This window comes from Lathyrus oleraceus, chromosome 3 (assembly GCF_024323335.1).
Source record: "Lathyrus oleraceus cultivar Zhongwan6 chromosome 3, CAAS_Psat_ZW6_1.0, whole genome shotgun sequence".
NCBI classification, from domain to species: domain Eukaryota; kingdom Viridiplantae; phylum Streptophyta; class Magnoliopsida; order Fabales; family Fabaceae; genus Lathyrus; species Lathyrus oleraceus.
This window is the reverse complement of record NC_066581.1, coordinates 485,669,736-485,695,931: the sequence shown is the minus strand read 5'-3', so window position 1 is coordinate 485,695,931 and position 26,196 is coordinate 485,669,736. Positions and strand designations below refer to the sequence as shown.

At 37.6% G+C, this 26,196-nt stretch overlaps 1 protein-coding gene across 1 annotated transcript; it reads right to left on the bottom strand.

The window, feature by feature from the left end:
• Window positions 1–3,228: 3,228 nt before the first annotated feature.
• Window positions 3,229–15,611, bottom strand: LOC127131779 (uncharacterized). Its single transcript, XM_051060688.1, has 2 exons — window positions 13,191–15,611; window positions 3,229–3,324 (listed from the first exon to the last, which is right to left on the bottom strand). Exons 1-2 carry the CDS (start codon window positions 15,609–15,611, stop codon window positions 3,229–3,231), a joined length of 2,517 nt encoding a protein of 838 aa, XP_050916645.1.
• Window positions 15,612–26,196: the final 10,585 nt, after the last annotated feature.

Genomic DNA, 26,196 nt, shown 5'->3' with positions numbered 1-26,196 from the left:
TTCCCGTAGTTAGCCGAACTACGTTTTGCTCTGATTCTCATTTTAGATGAGATACGTAGGCATAAGACGCGACGTCTTACCGAACACACTTCTCTTTAACCCATAGGTAGCCGAGCTACGAAGACTCTGATTCTCATACTCAGATGAGATACGTAGGCAGTGGATGCGACATCCTTGCGAGTCATTTTCTTTTAACCGTCCTTTTAGTAAATAGTACTTAGATATACCTACACTCTTTAGGCTAGAACAACACTTATGAAAAGGGCTCCCTAGGAGTACCTAGGATGTTTTGGGTGCTTAAAACCTTCCCATTGCATAACCAACCCCCTTACCCAGATCTCTAACATTTTTACTAGTTTTTGATTCGATAAAACTTTTAGATTTTTGTTCGCTTTCTAACCATTCCTTTGGATAAATAGAAGTGCGGTGGCGACTCGACTTGTATGGTTTACCTTAGATTTAGTCAATATCTCTAATGGTAATGAATACCCCGCTACAGGTGGGATGTCAGATCAGATGGTCGAACATTTTGTTAAACAAATACAATCTGAATTTGAAATGAGCCTTGTTGGAGAGCTGACCTATTTTCATGGGCTACAAGTCAAGCAGATGGAAGATTCCATCTTTCTATCTCAAAGCAAATATGCCAAAAACATTGTTAAGAAGTTTGGCATGGAGAATGCAAGTCATAAAAGGACACATGCTCCTACTCTGTTGAAAGTCTCCAAAGATGAAAATGGTGTTAGTGTAGATCAAAGTCTCTACAGAAGCATGATAAGAAGTCTGTTATATCTCACAACAAGCAGACCTGACATTGCTTTTGTTGTAGGTGTTTGTGCTAGATATCAAGCTGAACCAAAAGTCAGTCACATAAACCAAGTAAAAAGGATACTGAAATATGTCAATGGCACCAGTGACTATGGGATGTTGTACACTCATGGATCTGGATCTATGCTGACTGGATATTGTGATGCTGACTGGGCTGGAAGTGATGATGATAGGAAAAGCACATCAGGAGGATGTTTCTTCTTGGGGAACAACTTAATATCATGGTTTAGTAAGAAACAAAATTGTGTGTCTTTGTCCACTGCTGAAGCTGAATACATAGCAGCTGGAAGTAGTTGTTCTCAATTGGTTTGGATGAAATAGATACTGACTGAATACAATGTCACGCAAGATGTCATGACATTGTACTGTGATAACCTAAATGCTATAAATATTTCTAAGAATCCTATTCAGCACAGCAGGACAAAACACATTGATATTCGTCATCATTTTATTAGAGAACTAGTGGAAGAGAAAATCATAGCCCTGGAGCATGTTACTACTGAAATGCAGTTAGCTGATATATTTACAAAGGCTTTGGATGCTAATCAATTTGAATGTTTAAGAGAGAAATTAGGGATTTGTATCTATGAGAATTTATAGCAATTAATTTGGAGTGGAAAAGGTAATAAAAATATTGTCTTCCCACTTAAAAGAAAGTGCCCCATTTATGGTAAATCATCACCTAATATTGGAACTTCCATCTATATCCTTTTCACACGCAACCTCTACTCAAACATTTCCACATTCCCTCAACTTCATCAACCTTCTCTGCTAGGGAAACATAAACCTTTCCACAAGAACAACAAGATGTCACAACATCCTTCACCATCTGGTTCTAAAAATACCAAACCTGCGCACAAAGCTAGAACGCCCTCTATGGAATTTCTTAATGAAGACATTTTGGACGTGATTCCCCTGTCTGTCATCCCAGGCGATGCTCCTGGTTCATCCTCAACTGCATGCCATACTCAAGGTAACAGTTCCAATATCCCCTCTAGCTATACCTATACTCCTAGTTCTAAGGATGACATGCATCACACTGATCGTGTCATAAGGAACCTTGTCACGAGAATCCTCAATGAGGGACACTCTGTAAAAGGAGTTTCTACTCCTCTATCAAGAAGGGACCCCTCTCCTGAGGTTGGATCTCACAATGAGAAGGAGGATGATTCCTCTAGGTCTGAAAAAGATATAGCTGCTGAAGGATTATGCTCTTTAGGGAAAACTTTATCTAGTAAGAAATCTGTGGCATCACCTACTGCCAATGCCTCACAGTCTAAGAAGCATGATTCTACAAAGAAGGTGATTGACCTAGAAGTTGATAGTTCGGATGAAGAAGATGATAGCTTGCTTCATCACTTGAAGCCCAGTGTGGCTAAGAGGATGAAGACCAGAAAGGGTAGGTCTGTGGCTGAGATGATGACAGCCAAAACTACTAAGAAGGCTACTATTGTAGGCCCCTCAAAGTCTTGGAGCAAAGTGGAGGTGAAGAAGAGAAAAGTAAGAGAAAGTTTTGACTCAGATGAAGATGTTGAAGAAGATGTCCCTGACATCTCTCCTATCAAGAGGACAACTGTTAGGAAATCCCCTGCAAAAGTTGTTGTTGTACACTTGGATAATATTTCCTTCCATCTTGAAGATGGAGCAGCAAAGTGGAAATTTGTAATCCAAAGAAGAGTGGTTGTGGAAAGAGAACTGGGCAAGGATGTTGTGGAGGTTAAAGAGGTCATGGACCTTATTAAAACTGCTGGATTAATGAATTTTTTTTCTGGGTTAGCTCAATGTTATGAAGGTCTGGTTAAAGAATTTATGGTGAACATCCCTGAGGACGTTGCTGATAAAAACAGCAAAGAGTTTTGTAAGGTGTTTGTAAGAGGGAAGTGTGTCAATTTTTCTCCAACTGTGATTAATAAGTTTCTAGGAAGAGGAAAAGAAGGTGCTTGTGAACTAGAAGCCACAGACGATAAGGTCTGTAGGGAAATAATTGCTAGACAGGTCAAGGAGTGGCCTAGCAAGAAGCATCTCCCTGTTGGAAAGCTAACTGTGAAATATGCTATCTTGCACAAGATAGGGTCAGCAAACTAGGTACCAACCAATCACATCTCTACAATCTCAAATGCTCTTGGAAGGTTCATATTTGCTATTGGAACCGAGCTGAATTTTGATTATGGTAGATTCATGCTTGAACAAATTGTCAAACATGCTTCTACAAATGCAGTGAAGTTGCCCATAACTTTTCCCTCAATGATTTGTGGGATCATCCTGAGCCAGCAACCTGGAATTCTGAGCACAAATGATCTTCCTAGTAGAAAGAAACCTCCTTTGTCAATTCATTACAAATTATTTGAAGGCAGTCATGTCAATGACAATGTCATGACATCTGCTGTGAAGAAGACAACCTCAAAAGGTGGTCTTATTTCTGAGCTGGAAGAAACTTGTAAGGAGTTGGAGACTAGGATAAGGGTAGCTAGAGCCAGGAAATAAGCTTTGGAGGCTCTGATTGAAAGCTTAGAGCAAGGTGATAGAGATAATGTTGGACAGGCCAAGGAAACAAAAGCCCAAACCTCTAGTGAGAGGTCTGAATCTCAAGATGAATCTAGTGGCAGTTCTGGATCTGAAGCTGATGAAGATGAAAGCTCCTCTGACTAAGTGTTGTTGAAGTGGTCCCCCACTGTTCTGATGGTGTGTGTCGCGGCGGGATTTTTCACGAGATTAAGTATTGATTGAACTTAACCCGTTTGAAAAATATTTTAAATGCAAGAGTCGCCACCGTCTTTTATTTTATCCAAAAAGAGGAAGGGAAAAATAACGATAAATCCCTTTAGAGTTACGGGTTCGGGGGTTGGTTATGCAAAGGGAAGGTATTAGCACCCTCTACATCTGTGGTACTCCACAGGAACCTTTTTGCTTATGTTTATGTGAATGCTTTGCTTTTTTCGCTTTGATCGTTTGATTGGGGAGATGAGAAAAGAACTTGATTTTATTGTTTTTGGACTCGATAAAGTCGTAGACTTCATGCCTACGTATCTCCAAGGCGCAATGGAGAAATCAGAATCCACGTAGTTCTCCCAAAAGAAAAGGGGAAAGTCTGTTTTGTTGATTTTAGATTTGAACGAGCCTAGACCCTAAAGAAATAAATAAATGGGCTCATTACAGGAAAGCCCAAGAGTAAGCTTATGAGTGTGTGAAAAGGGTTTCTTAAACGGCGACCGTTGGAATCGCATCGGGTTTCTCTTTTTGGATTTTTTGATTTTTTAACATAAAACGTGAACAATACGATTAAACACACAATACAGAAAATAAAAAATGCGAGAAAGTAAATTATTACAACACAGTTAGCTATGAATAATTAGTATTACGAATAGTTAGTGGAGTTAATCGAGCTGAAACTGAAACGAAACGGTTAGTAACAACATAAACAAATATAAAAAAACAATATAAACATTTACTTTAGACGAAATAAACATTTGATATAAATAAACATTTAATTAAAATAAACATTTAAACAAATAATTAATTTAACTAACATTTAAATAAACATATATGCAAAATAATAATAAAAGATAAACAATATTTAGTAAACAAAAGTAATATATATATATATATATATATATATATATATATATATATATATATATATATATATTTATTTTTAGACAATAAATATATAGTAGACAAAAATAATATATATGTACATTTAGACAAATAATATATAATAGACAAAAATAATATATATATATATATATATATATATATATATATATATATATATATATATATATATATATATATTTAGATATATATATATATATATATATATATATATATATATATATATATATATATTTATTTGTCTATATATATATTTAGATAAAATAATATTTAAAACACATGTCGGCAAGCCGGAACTTTGCCGATTTCAGAGATAAGTGAAGAATATTACCTTGTGTGAAGAGGATGAACTTCTGATCGTCCAAATGATCGACCGAAAGCTGGAAACCGTCACCGACGCAGTGCTGGCTGCCTTCGTGAGTACCTGACTTCAACGTCGCTTTTGATCGGTGAAACGACGCCGGAATGAAATGAACCTTGGATATTTGTGACCTGGACTCAACGAACTTCAAAGATATGAAATCGGTTTTGTGTTTCGGTGAATAATCGGGACGATTTTGGGTTACCGAAAATGAAGAACAAGTGAAATACGGTAATGCTTTTGGAAAAATATTTCTTTTCAATTCTCTGTTTCTCTCACCACACGTTTTTTCCCTTACTGATCCACCTCCTCCTTTTTTCTTACTAACAACATCTATATATATATATTTAGATTACTTAAACAATAGGAAACCTAAAAAATATCTAACATAAATTAATAATATATATTTAGATTACTTAAACAATAGGAAACCTAAAAAATATCTAACATAAATTAATAATATATATTTAGATTACTTAAACAATAGGAAATCTAAAAAAATATCTAACATAAATTAATAATATAATTTATATATTATATAATAATAATAATAATAAACTAATATAATATTAATCCTAATTAAATAAACTAATTAACAATTAAACACAATTAATATTAAGCACAAATAATATTAAACGGCACACGATTAAAATACGATAAAATCGAGCGACACGAACGCGATAAAAATGATGACAATTTGCACAGCAAAATAGACAAATTGATAAAACCAATAAACCAGTAAACCGGTAAACCAGTAAAATCAACAACACGACTCAAACAGACTCGATTAAATCACACGGCACAACACGTAATTAAATAAACAACCCTAGGCAATAATAAAATCAACACGACATCACGAAAACGCTGACAAACACAATCATAAATAATCGGACAATACGAAAACTCTAATATATTCGAAATACAGTCAAAATACCGACAAACAAACAATTAAATAGATAAAAACGCACAAAACCTAATCGAAGCGATGCCACGCAAAAAAGAGATAAGCGAGATAAATACGAGGCAACAATATCGGCCAGGTTTTGCTAAAACAACGAAATACAACACGGTAAGCAACGAAAACACACAAAACCTAATCAAACCAGTTGTCACGCGAAGTTTAAGAAATTGAGATGAATACGAGACAACGAGATTAATCAAGATGTGGTCAACAAAGCCAAAGTCAAATTTTAGGGTGCGACAGATGCCCCTATTTAATTAACTTAGGCCAGATAGCCGGAGGCTATCGAATGGCGTAAGGTAATTAAATATGACAAACGCCACAAAATTTGACCGCAAATGCATGTATGCATGATGCAAAAGACAGACAGACACAGAGACACAGGAGTGCAAACTCTACTGGGGAAGGACATACACCGACTCAATGCATGAAGGTAAACACTGAGAATACTCAGCTGGGGAAGATTCACTACCTATTCATAGATGGAAAATAGGAGGAAAAGAGATATCGACTCAATGTTGACGATACATCACTATCTCATAGATGAAAGTGGGAAAAGATCAATATAACAAGAGTACTGATGTGACAGTACATTACCAACTCAAAGATGGAGGTAACAGAAAAGATGAATACCAACTCAAGGATGAAGGTATAACAAGGGCATAATAAGAATCGAACTGCGTTAACTCATGGTTGACAGCTCACTACCCACTCATTGATGAGGTAAACAGGACATGCCAACTCAAAGTTGAAGGCAAGCTTCAAAAGATTGATAATAACACTGCTAGGGAAATCAAATTCCAACTCATTGATGATGGTGTAGATGAAGAATCAGATCTAAGGATCATTGTGCAGACTTACACTTGAATGCACACTACCAACTCATTGATGAGGTAGACAGAGAAATGCCGACTCAAAGTTGAAGGCAACCACCGATTCATTGACAAAGGTGTTTAGAAGAATTTAGAACATATTCTCCTGGAGATGTTTATCATTACCGACTCAAAGATGACGGTGGAAGGACAAAATGTACCTAACTCATAGATGAAGGTACTCCTTCAACTCAAAGACGAAGATGGAATCAGAAGTTATCTGTGCAGACTCAAAGATGAAAGCACACTATCAGTTCAACAAGGATCAAACATACCCTACTCATAGATGAAGGTACTCCATCAACTCAAAGACGAAGATGGAATCACAGGAAAATGTGCGAACTCAAAGATGAATGCATATTACCAGCTCAAAGTTGCAGGTACTTCACCAACTCAAAGACGAAGGTGGAATCAAAAGGAATCTGTGCTAAACTCAAAGACGAAAGCACGCTACCAGCTCAAAGTTGCAGGTAGAACCATGGAACTTTCTGTGAGGATGTTATCAACTCATAGATGGAGATAGTAATTAATTTATCCGAGGGATAACAAAGGTTACCACTCATGGATGTAGGTAACTCAAGTTTGTAACGGGTACCAAATCAAAGATGAAGGTATAAAGGACTTGGACACAATATCTGTCATGTCTGTTTTACTGAATGAGAGTCACAAAGACTATATTGTTGCCTTCTTTTACTGGCAATTTCTGAGCTTTATCTGGAGATACGAGGTTCAAACTAGGATAGAACTAGAATGAAACGGTCAAACAAGACTTCAACTGAAGAGGAATGAACTCATCAGGATTTACAACTGAAACAACCATCTTCCACGAGGCATAGATCTCTGTGGGGAACATGACCAATAAAAGGTATTTTGCTGCTTATGAGGATACTCTATATGGAGAGATTGACTCAACCCACAATATAAACAAGGAAACAAGGTGCATATGAATGCAAGCATGATATGTCATAGATATGCATGAATATTTAGTAATGAATGCATGATGGACAGACAAAACTAGGAATAACTAAAAATGTTAACAGCTGCATAAGGACTTGCTGGAGATTTGCACTGAGACTCGCTAGGGAGTAGTACAAAGACTTGCTGGGGAATTGGTACAAGAGCACCATATCCAGGTTTCTTTAAAAGTCTGTCTCTGCTGAGGATTCCGTAGAAGAATGGAGATGCTTTCTACTTCAAAAATACAGGAGATTCCCTGTGGTTTTTGAATTCATGAGGTATATGAGGATTGGACCTTTCTGAGGACTCCGCTGGGGATACAAGGTGTTATCCTCTGGAAATAAGATGATATTGTAAGAGAAGTCCTGCAATTCTTGAATTTGCTGATAATGCAGAAGGGATCATTCTTCTGGAAGACTCTGCTGGGGATAAAGTTCGCTGGGGATAGGTGGCATCTTTCCAGGGAATAAGAATATAGGGGAAATCCATCCTTGATTTTTTTTTGCTTTAATTCTCATGGAGACTTTCTGTATCTGAAGACTCTGCAGGGGATTATGGTGTCTGATATCTGGTTACGAGATCTTTCCTCTAGGAGACTCTGTCGGGGAACAGTGATGTCTGACCTTTGAATATAAATGAGAATTTAGGAGAAATCCTGCAATTCTTGAATTTGCTTAAAATGCATAACACACTCTTCTTTTACTACAAAACATTACTGAGGCGGAGACATATCCTTCTATTGAATGGACAGAGAACAACAGGAGATTCCCTGTAGTTTCTGAATATCAACTTTCTTCACTCGCTGAGGGATGGAGACCTCTGTATTACTCCTGCTCAGGGAAATCAAATCTTCCTTCTCATCCTCTGCTGGGGACATTGCTGATCCCGCCTTAATAAATTACTGGGGAAATACCTGTAGTAATCCCATAGGCCAAATCTGTAACTTAAAACCTGGATCAAAGTCTTCATGATCCATTAACCGGGGAGTCTTCATGATCAATTAAACTGGGGAGTCTTCATGATCAATTAACTGGGGAGTCTTCATGCCGCAAGTGAAGGGAATAAACTTCTTGAAATATTTCTTGCATGATCTCTTGAGGAAAACTAGGAAGCATAGTTGGGGATGTCCAGAATCACAACCTCTGCTGGAGAAATATTACTGCCAAGACACCTGTGGAGATTTTTTCATCATATACATATAAGGATAGTAATATGAACATGTCTAGTTGGAATCACATGATTTCAGAATTACTGGGACCACATGTCTCAATCCTTTTATTGATGTCCACAAATCAAAATAAATAATCTTTATATTTTTCAAAAACTGTTTTTAATTCAAAACTTTTGTTTCAAAACATATCTGTCAAAGTAAAAGAACTTTCGTAAATTGAAATGAAAATTAAGAGTGCCAAGAAATATAGAAAGGCTCAAATTGATTTGATAGGATGGTAATCAGCCAACAGCGTGATTCCATAGATCTTTACAAATTGGAAAATGGTAATTTCGTGGAAAAAGGGTACGTTGAACTACAATGACATCATTCTCTCTTCCACTTTTGACCTGTATTGCAGCCTTGAGAAAGTTGGAGAACTGTTGAAAATATTCTGATACTTCAATGATCTTATCTCTGTTATGCAATTACTTGCCTGAAATCCCTAACTTTTGCCTAGATTGCCCTTTCGGGTTTTCAATCTACCGGGATAATATTCTCTTTGTTTTTTTATGTCTCTAATTTCTGCTTGGACCGCCCTTTCAGGTTTTCAGTCCACCGAGACGCTCATTTTTGCCTAAGCCGCCCTTTCGGGTTTTCAACTTAGCGAGCTGTTCTTTTCATTTTTTAGGCGAAGTATTTCTTGACTGCATCTGTATTCACGGGGCGTGGAAGCTCTTCACCATCCATGTTTGTAAGAATTAAAGCACCGCCTGAGAAGGCTTTCTTGACAACATAGGGTCCTTCATAGTTAGGAGTCCACTTGCCCCTAGAATCATTGTGAAATAGTATCATCTTCTTGAGCACAAGGTCACCCTCTTTGAATTCTCTCGGCTTAACCTTCCTATCAAATGCCTGCTTCATTCTCTTTTGATATAACTGTCCATGGCACAAGGCAGTCATTCTTTTTTCTTCAATCAAATTCAACTGATCGTATCTGCTTTGACACCATTCAGCCTCTGACAACTGAGTTTCCATTAGTATTCTCATTGATGGAATTTCAACCTCTATCGGTAACACAGCTTCCATACCGTATACAAGTGAAAATGGGGTTGCCCCAGTTGAAGTACGGACTGATGTTCTATATCCGTGTAGTGCAAAAGGCAGCATTTCATGCCAATCTTTGTAGGTAACAACCATCTTTTGAATGATCTTCTTGATATTCTTATTTGCAGCTTCAACTGCCCCATTCATCTTGGGACGGTAAGGAGAAGAGTTGTGATGCTCGATCCTGAAACTTTCACATAATTCATCCATCATTTTGTTGTTCAGATTGGAGCCATTGTCAGTGATGATCTTGTTTGTAATGCCATATCGGCAAATGAGATTATTTTTGATGAATCTGACCACCACTTGCTTTGTCACCTTTGCATACGAAGCTGCTTCCACCCATTTGGTGAAGTAATCAATTGCCACGAGAATGAAACGATGTCCGTTGGAAGCTTTGGGTTCAATCATACCGATCATGTCAATGCCCCACATTGAGAATGGCCAAGGAGCAGAAATCACATTCAAAAAGGTTGGTGGTACATGAACCTTATCAGCGTAGATCTGACATTTGTGACACTTCTTTACAAATTTGTAGCAATCTGATTCCATGGTCAACCAGTAGTAACCAGCTCTCAACATCTTTCTTGACATAGAGTGGCCGTTTGCATGAGTACCAAAGGACCCTTCGTGAACTTCTTTCATCAACATTTCTGCTTCCTTTTTGTCAACACATCTGAGTAAGACCATGTCATAATTCCTCTTATAGAGCACATTCTGATTAAGGAAGAAACTGCCTGACAATCTTCTCAAAGTCTTTTTATCTTTTTCTGTTGCTCCAAGAGGATACTCCTGAGTCTGAAGTAAATGCTTGATATCGTGGTACCATGGTTTATCATCAAAACTGGCCTCAGCTGTAAACACATGTGCTGGTCTATCAAGTCGCTTGATCACAATTCTGGGTACTTCGTTTAGGAAAACCCACTTGATACATTGAAGACAACGTAGCTAGAGCATCCGCCATATGATTCTCATCCCGAGGAATGTGATGCAATTCAACCTTGGTGAAGAAAGTCAACAATCTTCTTGCATAGTCTTTGTATGGGATCAAGCCAGGGTGGCGTGTTTCCCATTCTCCTTTGATCTGATTGATAACTAACGCTGAGTCACCATAAACAGTAAGATTTTTGATGCGGAGGTCAATGGCTTCTTCAAGACCCATGATACAGGCTTCATATTCAGCAATGTTGTTTGTACATTCAAAGCAAATTCTTGCCGTGAAAGGAATATGAGAACCTTCTGGAGTGATAATGACTGCACCTACTCCATGTCCATAAACGTTGGAAGCTCCATCAAATACTAAACCCCATTGAGAATCTGGTTCAGGTCCTTCTTCAGGAAGTGGCTCTTTACAATCTCTGGATTTTAGGAACATGACATCTTCATCAGGAAATTCATCCTCATTATCATCGTGATCTTCAACGGGTTGGTGAGCAAGGTACTCAGCCAACACACTGCTCTTGATAGCTTTCTGGGTATGATACTCAATGTCGTATTCTGATAACAGCATCTGCCATCTGGCAATCTTACCAGTGAGTGCAGGCTTCTCAAAAATGTACTTGATTGGATCCATTTTGGATATCAACCAAGTGGTGTGACTTAACATATACTGCCTCAATCTCTTAGCAGCCCAAGCCAATGCACAACATGTCTTCTCGAGTAAGGAGTATTGTGATTCACAGTCAGTAAATTTCTTGCTTAAGTAGTAAATGGCATGCTCTTTCTTTCCAGTTTCGTCTTGTTGACCCAGAATACAGCCCATAGAATTCTCAAGCACTGTCAAATACATAACCAACGGTCTTCCAGCAACAGGTGGTAACAAGATAGGAGGCTCCATGAGGTACTCTTTGATACTGTCAAATGCTTTCTGACAATCCTCTGTCCAAACACAATTCTGACTCTTTCTCAGCAATTTGAAGATAGGTTCACAAGTGGCAGTCATGTGAGAAATAAACCGGGATATGTAATTCAATCGTCCTAGAAAACCTCTCACTTGCCTTTCTGTTTTTGGTGCGGGCATCTCTTGGATAGCTTTTACTTTATCTGGATCAACTTCAATGCCTTTTTGGCTGACAATGAAGCCCAAGAGTTTACCTGACCTGACGCCAAATGTGCATTTGTTCGGATTGAGGCGAAGACGGAACTTCCTCAATCGTTGAAACAGCTTCAATAGATCTACTAAGTGACCTTCTTCTGAACGAGACTTCGCGATCATGTCATCCACATAAACCTCAATCTCTTTGTGCATCATGTCGTGAAAGAGCGTTGTCATGGCTCGCTGGTAAGTAGCACCTGCGTTCTTCAACCCAAACGGCATCACTTGATAACAGAATGTTCCCCATGGTGTTATGAATGTAGTTTTTTCCATGTCTTCGGGAGCCATTTTGATCTGGTTATACCCGGAGAATCCGTCCATGAAGGAGAATATGTCAAACTTTGCTGTATTGTCTACCAACATGTCAATGTGAGGCAGGGGGAAATCATCCTTTGGGCTTGCTCTATTTAAGTCACGATAGTCGACACACATTCGTACCTTCCCGTCCTTCTTAGGAACTGGCACAATATTTGCTATCCACTCTGGATACACTGAAGTGGCAAGAAAACCAGCATCTATTTGCTTCAGAACTTCTTCTTTAATTTTGACGGCCATATCTGGATGTGTTCTTCTTAATTTCTGTTTGACCGGTGGACATTCTGGCTTCAAAGGTAGCTTGTGCTCTACGATGTCAGTGCCGAGACCAGGCATATCTTGATAAGACCAAGCAAACACATCTACATACTCTTTCAACAGGCTGATCAATTGCTCCTTGACCTGTGGGGATAACAATGCTCCAATTTTGACTTCTTTCACATTTTCTTCCGAACCCAAGTTGACTGTTTCCAAAGGCTCCTTGTATGGCTGAATAGTGTCTTCTTCATTTTCAAGCTGGCGGGCGACCTCTTCTGGAATCTCATCCCACTCTTCCTCTTCAGCTTCGAATACAGAATGTTCAAAGTTGGGAGAGGGCATGATGTCATTGTGTTCAACGGGTTTAAGTAACCTGTACAAACAATTGTTTTTAGAGGACTGACCATGACATGCAAAAAATGTGTTCTTTTTAAGGTTGTTTTTTGTGTTACCATTTTCCGAAAAAGCTGAAAAGATAAAAGGACACAAGTGTATAGGAACACAAAAGATCTTTTTCATGGATAGTACGTTTTTGACAAAAGTGCCCATTTTACAAAATTAATGCTTCGCGCGTTGGGCTAAAGCGGAAGATTTTTGAAAACTGAAAAGCTTAATTACTTTGATATGTGGACACAATGTGGGATGTCAACAGCGGTCCAGTTCTTCATAACTACTCCTGGTGTCACAAATCTGGGGCCTTCGTCTTCTGTCTTTCCCTCAAAAGTATCCTCCTCAACTGCTACCATGTTGATAAACCCACCGCTGTGAAAGATATCTTTGAAAGGTCGCACCACTGAAGTCTGCACTTGTTTTCCATCAACAAAGCCTAATCCTGCATGGTTAACGTTTTCTGGCAACTCTATCACCTTGCCCCACATTTCTGTAGGACCTGTCTTGACAATCTGCTGGGCGTCTTTGAATGACGCGATTGAACCTTCACTTTTCTTGTAATCATCGATGGTCAGGGCCTGAAATGGAGTTTGAACAGCCGTTTCGTCTGCTTCTATCACACTAAACGATGAAAGGTGGCTAATCAGCATAGCCTGCTCCCCATTAACCGTCACTATTTGCCCATTCTTGAAAAATTTTAACTTCTGGTGTAACGTGGATGTAATGGCACCCGCCTCATGAATCCATGGGCGTCCGAGCAGACAGCTATAAGCTGGCACTATATCCATAACCTGGAAAGTGATCTGGAATACATGTGGTCCAATACCAATAGGCAAATCAACTTCTCCAATGACTGATTTTCTTGATCCATCGAACGCTTTCACAATAATTCCACTGTGCCGCATTTGCCCCCCTTTGTACTTTAGCTTCACCAAGGTAGACTTGGGCATGACATTCAGAGATGAACCGGTGTCAATTAGGATATTAGACAAAGAATCCCCTTGACAATTGGCTGAGATATGGAGAGCGAAGTTGTGATTCTTTCCTTCTTCTGGCAGTTCTTCATCACAAAAGCCTAAGCCATTGCACGAAGTGATGTTGCCTACAACATTGTTGAACTGCTCTGCTGTTATATCCTGTTCTACAAAGGCTTGATCAAGCACCTTCAGTAGTGCTTCTCTGTGGACAGTTGAATTCAATAATAAGGACAGGATCGAGATTTTTGACGGTGTCTGTAGCAACTGATCTACCACTTTGTAGTCACTGAGCTTGATAATTCTAAGTAATTCATCTGTTTCTTTATCAAGGGTTGAATTGCTTGTTTGCCCTTCTGCTTCTCTTGTCACTGGTACCACGACTACTGGATATTTCTCAACATTTCTACTTGGGATAACCGGCGGAGCGAACACGCGGCCACTGCGCGTCATTCGGCTATTTGCTGCGATATTGGTAACTGAGGCTAAGGTTTTAATCTCGACCTCTTTACCGTTCTCAATAATAGTTGCTGCATAGCGGTAGGGGACCGCTTTATCTGAAGTGTAAGGCATTGGGCCCGGAGGGCAAATCACCACTGGCTCCCTCGGATGATAAGCTATCTCTACTTTCTCTGGAATGTTGAAGCAAGGAATGATGACATTCACCTCTTGTTCTTGTGATTCTGGAGAACTCACTTGTCTAGAAATCAGAATCAAACCCTGATCAAGGACGCCTTGCAAATCATCTTGAATCTTTCTACAACCTCTTGAATTGACTGAACATGTACCACAGATCTGGTGGTCATGTTGGAATAGACCATGAGCACATAAAACAGAATGAATTTCAACCAAAGACTGCCGAATCTCCTCTATCTTCGTAACACGTTGTTCATTGAGACAAACTTCTATATTGTTCACTGATGAAGGACCATGACTTGGCATTGGATTGTCCTTCACATTGGGACCCATGCTCTTGAAGGTCAGGATACCTGCTCTTGTCAACTTCTGTACTTCCAACTTTAAAGCAAAACAGTTGTCTAAGTCATGACCTGGAGCATTCTGATGAAAGGGACAAGATACCTCTGGCTTGTACCACCAAGGTAGCACTTCTGGTACAGGAGGTCGTGGTCGTGGTTGCACAAGGTTTTTAGTGATCAAAGCTGGATACAATTCTGCATATGACATCGGAATTGGATCAAAATTGGTTCTTCTTTGTTGCTGTGGTGGACGTTGTTGTAACTGATGTTGATGTTGTTGAGGTTGATGCTGTTGCTGATACTGAGTATTCTGTTGGAAGCGGTTGGTACGCTGCTGAGGGTATTGGACTTGAACTGGAGCGGAAGTGATTACTGAAGTCACGGCTGCTATATGTTGGTGTTGGGAATGGTAAGGATAATTGATCCTTCTTGGATGATTATAGGACACAACATTAGTTTCTTGTTCCTTCTTTTTCATAAAACCGCCGTACCTCTTTGCCCCGCTTGAAGATGAACTTCCTTCTCTAACTAGACGCCCTTCTCGAACTGCTTCCTCTAAACGGACTCCCATGTTTACCATGTCAGTAAAGTCTGTAGGAGCGCTTGCAATCATCCTCTCGTAATAAAAAGTATCAAGAGTCTTTAAGAACACTTTCGTCATCTCCTTTTCTTCCATAGGTGGAACAACCTGTGCTGCAATTTCGCGCCACCTTTGCGCGTATTCACGGAATGTCTCCTTTTCTCTTTGTTGCATGGACCTCAACTGATCTCGGTCTGGCACATTATCAAGGTTGTATTTGTAATGTTTGATAAAGGCCTCGCCTAAATCGTTGAAAGTCTTGATCTGAGAACTGTCTAATCCCATATACCAGCATAAAGCTGCACCGGTAAGGCTGTCTTGAAAACAATGAATGAGCATCCTTTGGTCGTTGGTGTACATTGACATCTTTCGCACGTACATAACCAAATGGGTCTGTGGACAAGAACTTCCTTTGTACTTTTCAAATTCTGGTAGTTTAAATTTTGCTGGCATCCTTACGTCTGGAACCAAACACATATCATTTACATCTCTGCCAAACAGTTCTTTCCCACGAAGAGCTTTTATCTCTTTTTGTAATTCCGCAAACTGATCCTGGAATTCATCCATTCTATCATTGAGACCAGGATCCTCACTTGGGGTAGGGCCGTGATAGACAGGTTCTCCTAGGTGAGGAGTATAGTGAACAACGGGAGGCACATTAGTGAGGACAGGAGCATTTGGTGGAACGAACTCTTGTTGATATCTATCTTGATTAAGATCTCTGGGTATTTCCCAAGGACGGGATGCTGTGATGGTAATAGAAGTGACTGGGACAGCGTTGATTTCTGAAGCGATGACTGTAGTGACGGGTGCTGCTGTTGTCTGATTCTGAATTTGAGGTTGATTCTGTGCCGAAGTGTGTCCTGAATTATGAACTTGAGCCCTAGCTTGGGCTTCCCCTGCTTGTAGACGGGAGGTTAACATTTGGTTGCGCATCTCTACTGCCTGTGCTTGCGCCTGGATCTGTGCATCTTGTGCTTCGGCAACCTGAGCTTGTGCTGTTTGAAGTTGAGCAGCTTGGGCTGCTTGGTTTGCTATCAATGTCTCGACCATAGCAGAAAGGCGGTCAACCTGAGCTTTCAATTCTCGGTTCTCGTTATCTGTTATCTCCATTCTTCTTTTGTAGTTGGCTCTTATGTTGTAATTATGCGTCAGCTTGAAATGGATCTGCTGGCGGGAAGCAACTGTTAGAAGACTGGACCAAGACAGACAACCTGTATGCACGTGATGCATGGATATGCAAAATGAATGATTTTCCAAGGAACTCTAAGTGAAGGAAAAGATAGAATTGCAAACATTTTTTATAACAAAACAAAATTTTTCATTTTAAGCATTTTTATCAAAATATACAAAGTTATCAACCCAAAATACAACCAAGAAAACCATTTAAGGACATGTGTCATCAGGACGAGCATAAACAAGTAGGAGTTGTCCTTCAAGTCTCTCAATTCTTTCTTCATAGGCCTTCTGCATAAAAGCTTTCTCCTTCACCAAACTGTCTACAAGACCTTTCCATGCACCTGAGGACTGTGGAATCTGGGAGTAATCTGTTGTGCCTGAGGAAAATAAATCCTTTTGCACCCTTGGACGTTTACCTGCACGATCTTCTCCACTCTGCTCCTTTAACTGTCTCTGAAGTTCTTCATTTTCCATTTCGAGCACCTGGGCCTTATCCTTCCAAGCGTCTCTCTCTTTCTCGACCCTCTCCAAGGTGGCTTGGAGTTCTTCTTTGTCATCTAGCAGAAGGTAGGGGGTCTTCAACGGAGCGGGTTTGATAGGATCATGATGTGGGTATGGCATTTTCAACTGTATAGCTCAGGCTCTGATCCACTGGAGGTACGGCTCATAGGAGGTACAATCTTTCTTACCCAATTCAAGTCTCCCTTTGCGACAAACACGATGCCAAGCTCTTACTACTCTCTCTTTCATGGTAGGGTCCTCCTCGTTATCCCTCAAGAAAATACCTTCTAAAAGAATGTTAGGAGGCTTGTCCTTCATAGGGTAACCGAGTTGTCTCCTAGCAAGTACTGGATTATAAGAAATGATTCCCTTTGTGCCCATGAGGGGCACATTGGGGAACTCCGCACAACTATCAATGATCTTCACATCGTCTAAAACTCTACTATACCATGCAATATCTGACTGGGTAAGAGACATAATCCTCTGTGACCACTGAAGTCCTGACTTGCGATCCCAAAAAGTAGCTGACTTAGGAAGACGAGAGACAAACCATTTGTAGAGTAACGGTATACAACAGACTATGGTTGCTCCTCCTTTCAAAGTACGGTAATGGATGGAATGATAGGTGTCTCCGAGCAAAGTTGGAACAGGATTACCACTTAGGAAGATGCGTATAGCATATGAATCCACAAAACCTTCAATATTAGGAAATAGTAACAAACCGTAGATCAACAAGGCGAACAGATGCTCCACAATAATATTACAACCTTGACTGGCAAAATAAGAAACCTTCCCCATTAAGAACTTGGCAGTGAAACCTGGAAGTCCTCCTTTGGTGGTGAAGTTATTCTTGAATTCTGACTTCTTCATGTACAACACTTTTGCAAGAGAACTGTGCTCGGGTAACTTTTCTGAACCAGAGAAAGGTACTGTATCAGCAACTGGGATGTGAAGCAACTGGGCATACTCTTCCAATGTAGGCATGAGTTGATAGTCTGGGAATGTGAAACAGTGATAGACTAGATCATAGAACTGTACTAATGTCTGCAATAACCCTTCTTCCATCCTAAGTGTCAATAAAGATATAAGTGCCCCATATCTGTCTCTGAAACCAATAGGATCTGCGATCGAAGAAACCAGTTTCTTTAGTTCATCTATCTTTGGATTGATGAGATTGTACTTTTTCACACTTCTCCGTCCAAAATCCATGTTTCCTGCAATATTTGCAATCCTCACTTTAAGTTCCTTGGAAAAAGGTTGAAATGATGGGAATGAATGCATGTCATGCATGAATGCAACAAACACAAACATGGTCAAATAATACAAGGCTCAAAGTTCATCACCAGCATGGAGTTTAGGAAAAAGCCCCAAGATAAGTTCTAAGGTTCACCTGCCAAACGGGTTCTAAAAGTTCCCAAGGTTATGGATCCTTCTTCGGATAATACCGGGTTAAGCAACTGCTCGCTTTCCAATATTATTCTCAAAAGAATCTCGCTTGAGTGTGATATCGCGTATCAACCAAACCAGACTTTTGGTCCGAAGTGGTCACCGCATCACATCCTAAGTAAGGCCAAGATGGGGTAAAGGTAAACTAAGGTCCTTGGCTTCACGGGCCCGTCGAAAGCAACAATGCCTCACAAATGACTTGTTTAGCACTATCACCCTCAAAGAGGCCTCCACCAAGCGGACAAAGGCTCAAGTCAACTCGGTAAGGATTGTCTCCTATCAAGTCAACCTGAATTATCATCCATCCTATCTCAAATGTGCCCCAAATCCGGGTATAGGATTTATCACAAGTATCCCCCAAAACCCAAAATAACAAACATTACAAACAATACAATTTAGCAAATATTCACAAAGCAAACATATAAACAAGCAAAGATAGGCTAAACCCTCAAATAAGTTTAATCATATATCCCCAGCAGAGTCGCCATTCTGTCGCGACGGGATTTTTCACGAGATTAAGTATTGATTGAACTTAACCCGTTTGAAAAATATTTTAAATGCAAGAGTCGCCACCGTCTTTTATTTTATCCAAAAAGAGGAAGGGAAAAATAACGATAAATCCCTTTAGAGTTACGGGTTCGGGGGTTGGTTATGCAAAGGGAAGGTATTAGCACCCTCTACATCTGTGGTACTCCACAGGAACCTTTTTGCTTATGTTTATGTGAATGCTTTGCTTTTTTCGCTTTGATCGTTTGATTGGGGAGATGAGAAAAGAACTTGATTTTATTGTTTTTGGACTCGATAAAGTCGTAGACTTCATGCCTACGTATCTCCAAGGCGCAATGGAGAAATCAGAATCCACGTAGTTCTCCCAAAAGAAAAGGGGAAAGTCTGTTTTGTTGATTTTAGATTTGAACGAGCCTAGACCCTAAAGAAATAAATAAATGGGCTCATTACAGGAAAGTCCAAGAGTAAGCTTATGAGTGTGTGAAAAGGGTTTCTTAAACGGCGACCGTTGGAATCGCATCGGGTTTCTCTTTTTGGATTTTTCGATTTTTTAACATAAAACGTGAACAATACGATTAAACACACAATTCAGAAAATAAAAAATGCGAGAAAGTAAATTATTACCACACAGTTAGCTATGAGTAATTAGTATTACGAATAGTTAGTGGAGTTAATCGAGCTGAAACTGAAACGAAACGGTTAGTAACAACATAAACAAATATAAAAAAACAATATAAATATTTACTTTAGACGAAATAAACATTTGATATAAATAAACATTTAATTAAAATAAACATTTAAACAAATAATTAATTTAACTAACATTTAAATAAAACATATATGCAAAATAATAATAAAAGATAAACAATATTTAGTAAACAAAAGTAATATATATATATATATATATATATATATATATATATATATATATATATATATATATATATATATATATATATATATATATATATATATATATATATATATATATATATATATATATATATATATATATATATATATTTAGACAATAATATATAGTAGACAAAAATAATATATATGTACATTTAGACAAATAATATATAATAGACAAAAATAATGTATATATATATATATATATATATATATATATATATATATATATATATATATATATATATATATATATATATATATATATATATATATATATATATATATATATATATATATATATATATATATATATATATATATATATATATATATATATATATATATATATATATATATATATATATATATATATATATATATATATATATATATTATATATATATATATATATATATATATATATTTAGATAATAGAAAAAAATATATATATATATATATATATATATATATATATATATATATATATATATATATATATATATATATATATATATATATATATTTAGATAAATAATATATTAAAACACATGTCGGCAAGCCGGAACTTTGCCGATTTCAGAGATAAGTGAAGAATATTACCTTGTGTGAAGAGGATGAACTTCTGATCGTCCAAATGATCGACCGAAAGCTGGAAACCGTCACCGATGCAGTGCTGGCTGCCTTCGTGAGTACCTGACTTCAACGTCGCTTTGGATCGGTGAAACGACGCCGGAATGAAATGAACCTTGGATATTTGTGACCTGGACTCAACGAACTTCAAAGATATGAAATCGGTTTTGTGTTTCAGTGAATAATCGGGACGATTTTGGGTTACTGAAAATGAAGAACAAGTGAAATACGGTAATGCTTTTGGAAAAATATTTCTTTTCAATTCTCTGTTTCTCTCACCACACGTTTTTTCCCTTACTGATCCACCTCCTCCTTTTTCTTACTAACAACATCTATATATATATATATATATATATATATATATATATATATATATATATATATATATATATATATATATATATATATATATATATATATATATATATATATATATATATATATATATATATATATTTAGATTACTTAAACAATAGGAAACCTAAAAAATATCTAACATAAATTAATAATATATATTTAGATTACTTAAACAATAGGAAACCTAAAAAATATCTAACATAAATTAATAATATATATTTAGATTACTTAAACAATAGGAAACCTAAAAAAATATCTAACATAAATTAATAATATAATTTATATATTATATAATAATAATAAACTAATATAATATTAATCCTAATTAAATAAACTAATTAACAATTAAACACAATTAATATTAAGCACAAATAATATTAAACGGCACACGATTAAAATACGATAAAATCGAGCGACACGAACGCGATAAAAATGATGACAATTTGCACAGCAAAACAGACAAATTGATAAAACCAATAAACCAGTAAACCGGTAAACCAGTAAAATCAATAACACGACTCAAACAGACTCGATTAAATCACACGGCACAACACGTAATTAAATAAACAACCCTAGGCAATAATAAAATCAACACGACATCACGAAAACGCTGACAAACACAATCACAAATAATCGGACAATACGAAAACTCTAATATATTCGAAATACAGTCAAAATACCGACAAACAAACAATTAAATAGATAAAAACGCACAAAACCTAATCGAAGCGATGCCACGCACAAAAGAGATAAGCGAGATAAATACGAGGCAACGATATCGGCCAGGTTTTGCTAAAACAACGAAATACAACACGGTAAGCAACGAAAACACACAAAACCTAATCAAACCAGTTGTCACGCGAAGTTTAAGAAATTGAGATGAATACGAGACAACGAGATTAATCAAGATGTGGTCAACAAAGCCAAAGTCAAATTTTGGGGTGCGACAGTGTGCTGTTCTGGATATTCTGATGATGGTTTTTTTGGCAGTCTTGTTTTGATGCCTTGATGTATTTTTTTTGGGTTCTTTTTTATTTCTCTGGATTTTTATCTCAGCTTGTTAAGCTCTGTATGTTTGTGGTTCTGTAACACCTAACAATATGTTTTAACATTCTATGTGACATTCTGCTTGACTAATAGACATTTATTTTGTCTCATTGGTCTCTTTGGTCTCTTTTGGCAAAAAAGAGGGAGAAGTAGCTAAAGGAGCTATAGCTAAAGTAGCTATGCTATAAACAGGATGTATGGTGGAGATAATCTGTGTATGTTACATGTGATGTTGAAGGAGATGTCTGTGTTGAGCTGACTGAGGGGGAGAAGGAGCACAAGCGCATGTGTGTTTAATATATGTTTACTAGTTGCTAGTAATGTGTGTTTTAATACTTCTACTGCTAAACTGCTGATGTGATTATTCTCTTGTGAACAAATGGTCTGATGTATGTTTTAGCCAAAATTTGCCAAAGGGGGAGTTTGTTGGTTCTAGGTGTTGGCAGCAATTTTGGTAAAACCTAGAGTGTTCACAAGTTGTCACAAGGGTTGTCTTGACATAAGATAACATGTTCCTGCAGGGTGTTTAAAATGTGATTGTGCAGGATTTTACTGAGATGTCAGACCCGATGTCATGACATCTGTATACAGAATATTCAGTCTGAATGTTATGTATTGCGTGATTGCATTTTTTATGCTAATCTGTGTATGATTGATGTAATGATTGAATGCGTCTTCAATCAGTAATTAAAACCAGATTGACTTATTTTCCAACAAGATATAATTAGCTGTCATGAGAAGATATGAATGGAAAATAGTTTTAGGGTTTTGTGATGTCCAAGCCCAGCCAAACACTTCTATAAAAAGGGCATGGAATACCTGGTTTTAATACACAAGAAATAACGAACGAAATATTGAGAGAGAATAAGGGTTTTAGTCTTGTGTGGTTGTGTGTATTGTGAGTCATTCATTCATCCATAGATGATTGAATTGGACTGACTTTTGAGTTGTAATTTGTCCACTTTAAGCTTTGAAGCATGAGTGTGTGTTTACTTGATTGAAGCTTTTAAGCAAGATCAAGTATGTGTTCTTGAAGAGTGTCTTCTTTTCATTGTAATACTTATTTTACATCACTGTTGTGATTGAGGGGGAGTGAGTAGGGTCTCATATCTAGGAGTTCTTAGATAGAAGTCACACGGGTAGAGATTAGGTGAAAAGACTGTAACTTGAAGTTGTTTACCGAGAGTCTTTGAACTAATTCTGTTTAGTGGATTTCCTTCCTGGCTTGGTAGCCCCCATACGTAGGTAAGTTTGCATCGAGCTGGGTTAACAATTTCTTGTGTCACTTGTTTTACTGTTCTTTATCTTTTTTCCTGTTTATATTGTTTAGATATTAGTGTCGTGACATTACCTTCGACATCTCATATCTGATACCAGAATTTCAGTATAACTGAAGAAAATATCATCATGTTACTTTGTTAGTTGATTTGCAGAATGTTTCTCATTTGTAACATCACTAGGAAGGTTAAGGTCGTGTGAAATCTTTCCAAGATGGTTGGTAGAGGACTCATTTAATCCAATCATCCCTCTATCAATGATAACCACTGAACGCAACTCATAATTAGCAAAGTGTATGCAAATTTCACTCTTCACGTTTGGATGGCATCCATTTCCAAAAGCACTTAGAGTGTGAAACGGAAAACCACTGTGAGTAACAACAACAATCTCTTTTTCTTTACATGTCCATAACCATTCTAAAAATTTCAATCCTCGGGCAACAACTTCTTCATTCTCTTCGGGAACAAGAAGACATGTTCTTCCACTCCTGATTAACGCTCTCACAAATACTTAATTAGAAATGATATCCAATTTCTTTTATTCCTTGCCTTGAATATTTTGTTGGTGATGTTACAGGTGATTTACCAGATGATAGAAAAGTTGGAAGTGGTTGAGGTTTCTTGTCGAATTGGAGAATCTTATGGTGGATGATATCCATGGGAGTCCAGGTGGAAGTCTCGTTGTATATTTTGAGGAGTGTCGATCAACTTTGGTCTCGAAGGTGCTTCGGGCTTTGATGATGGTGGTGATCCAGTCATGGTGTTTTGTGCTTTCTTGCAAATTAGTGGGGTTGTAAAATGCCATTTGTTGTGATATCTGAGCATCAATTGTTTTTTAAATTTATGAAAGAAATGGTTTGCAATTGTGATGTATATTCTTGGTTTTATGTTTTTAAATTTGTGACTTTGGATTATATTGTGAATGTCATAATTTTGAAATGATGTGTGAAGTGTAGTTTTAGACATATTGGATAGGCATTGGTCATCAAATTTGGAGTTTCCACATATTAAGATTGAAGACTCTGGATGTCATTTGTGCCATAGAATGCACTAGTGGCATGGCTATATCTTACGCCAAAACAATTACAATGAGATTTGTCAACATATGTATATTACATATCCTACTTCCAAGTTGATGCATATCAGTACAAGAGTGAGAGTCATTCATTTCGATCTCTGTTTTAAACAACTTCCTCCTGTAGATTTGTTTTGTTGATTGTCTTCAAACAGGGATGAACAATATGTTGGATCATACATTGAGCTACCAAGTATTCCATCTGGTAAGTCATAGTGTGCTATTCGTGAGGCATGTCCACACAGGATGCACCCAACTTGTGAATTTGAATCCATAATAATGAGGATGACATCCGTACATTATACGATGCTCCCAAGGATCCCAATAATGAATACCCAATCTGAATGTAAATGGGGATAACAATGAAAGACTGAAGGCTATCGTAGTTGTGAATCCATGATTGGAACTGAAAAGGTATTGAAAAGGATTATTGGATTGAATCAAATGGCTTAATGTGTTTGTGGTTTGACAAATATGAAAATGATTAAAAATGGTTTTAAAAGTATGAAGATGATTAAAATGGTTTTTAGCTAGGTGGTTGACTTTGGTCAACTGGTTGACCAAAAAGTCAACGGTTGACCAAAGTCAACAAATGGTCAAAGCTTCCAAATTTTGCAATTTTTTTATCTAATGAACAATGGAATGTAACATAATAGCTATTTGAATGATCTTGGTCATGAATTTGATATTGTAATGAACTTGAACATTACAACCCATGAACATGTTTGAAATTGGATTGAAATGAACCAACTTGATATGACTTGGAATGGACATGACTTAAGTATGAATGGAATCAAGAGATGGAACCAACTTGCCAAGAATTGAATATGACTTAACAATGGATTAAATCAAAGTTTGTGAGGGACTGGAATCCAATCATGGATCCATGAATGAACCATTAAGCATGAATCAAAGTACATAATAATGATTTAAAGGATCAATGACAACCAAGACCAAGCATGTCCCTAAAATAAGGCATAACAACATGTGAAATTAACAATGACCAAATAAAAATAGGCTAAGTAAGGAAATAACTATGGCTAGGCATGAGGATGACTAGGTGACATAACAATAGGCACAAGCCAAAGGACACGCGCACATGATGCACGGGTGAGATCAACACCAAGGAACCAACAAGAATATCCATGAACAAAAGGTTGTGGGATGAAGCTTGACCAAGAAAGAGGATCAGACATTAATGGAATGCAAGTGGGTCCTATGAAACTAGGGTTATGGATCCATACAAGGGGTGTTGGACATAATTAGGATTTATGGTAACCAAGATTAATTGAGGATCCCAAATTAGGGTTTTGATTCACCAAGAAGCCACAGTTGAATCTTCAATGTCAAGAAGATGTACAGGCCTCAAGAGATACCCCCAGATTAGGATTTTATTGTTGAGTCACCTCTAGTTGGAGAGAAACCCTAGATTCCATTAGGTGCAATCTAAGATACTTGTCCTCTTGTATTGGACCATGATTATGCAGATGAAATGAAATGTATATAAGTCTATGCATACGAATAGGGTTAGTGACCTAGATGAACATTATGAAGGGTATAATGAATTTTGGGGTATGAAAACTTGAAGTCTCATCAGCCGGGTCTCATATCGAACTTCACTTGAGAAACTGAGAGTCCCATCAAAAAAACTTAAGAAAACTCCCCATCTGAGGGAGTTAGGGTTTCCTCAAGTGATATCCAACATAAAGTCACGCCCAAGGGACACGACCAAAGTCTAGCCCAAGAGACCTAACTTAAAGTCTTGTTTGAGGGCTTGATAGAAGTCCCACCCGAGAGGTCCATTACCTTGCTCGAGAGACTTGAA

Excerpts from the sequence above, each read along its gene's own strand:
- LOC127131779 (XM_051060688.1), bottom strand. The coding sequence starts at position 15,611 with ATGCAACAAAGAGAAAAGGAGACATTCCGTGAATACGCGCAAAGGTGG. Across the intron at positions 3,325-13,190 it reads CCAGATTTGTGACACCAGGA|AGCCTCCAAAGCTTATTTCC; the intron begins GTAGTTATGAAG and ends GCTTTCAATCAG.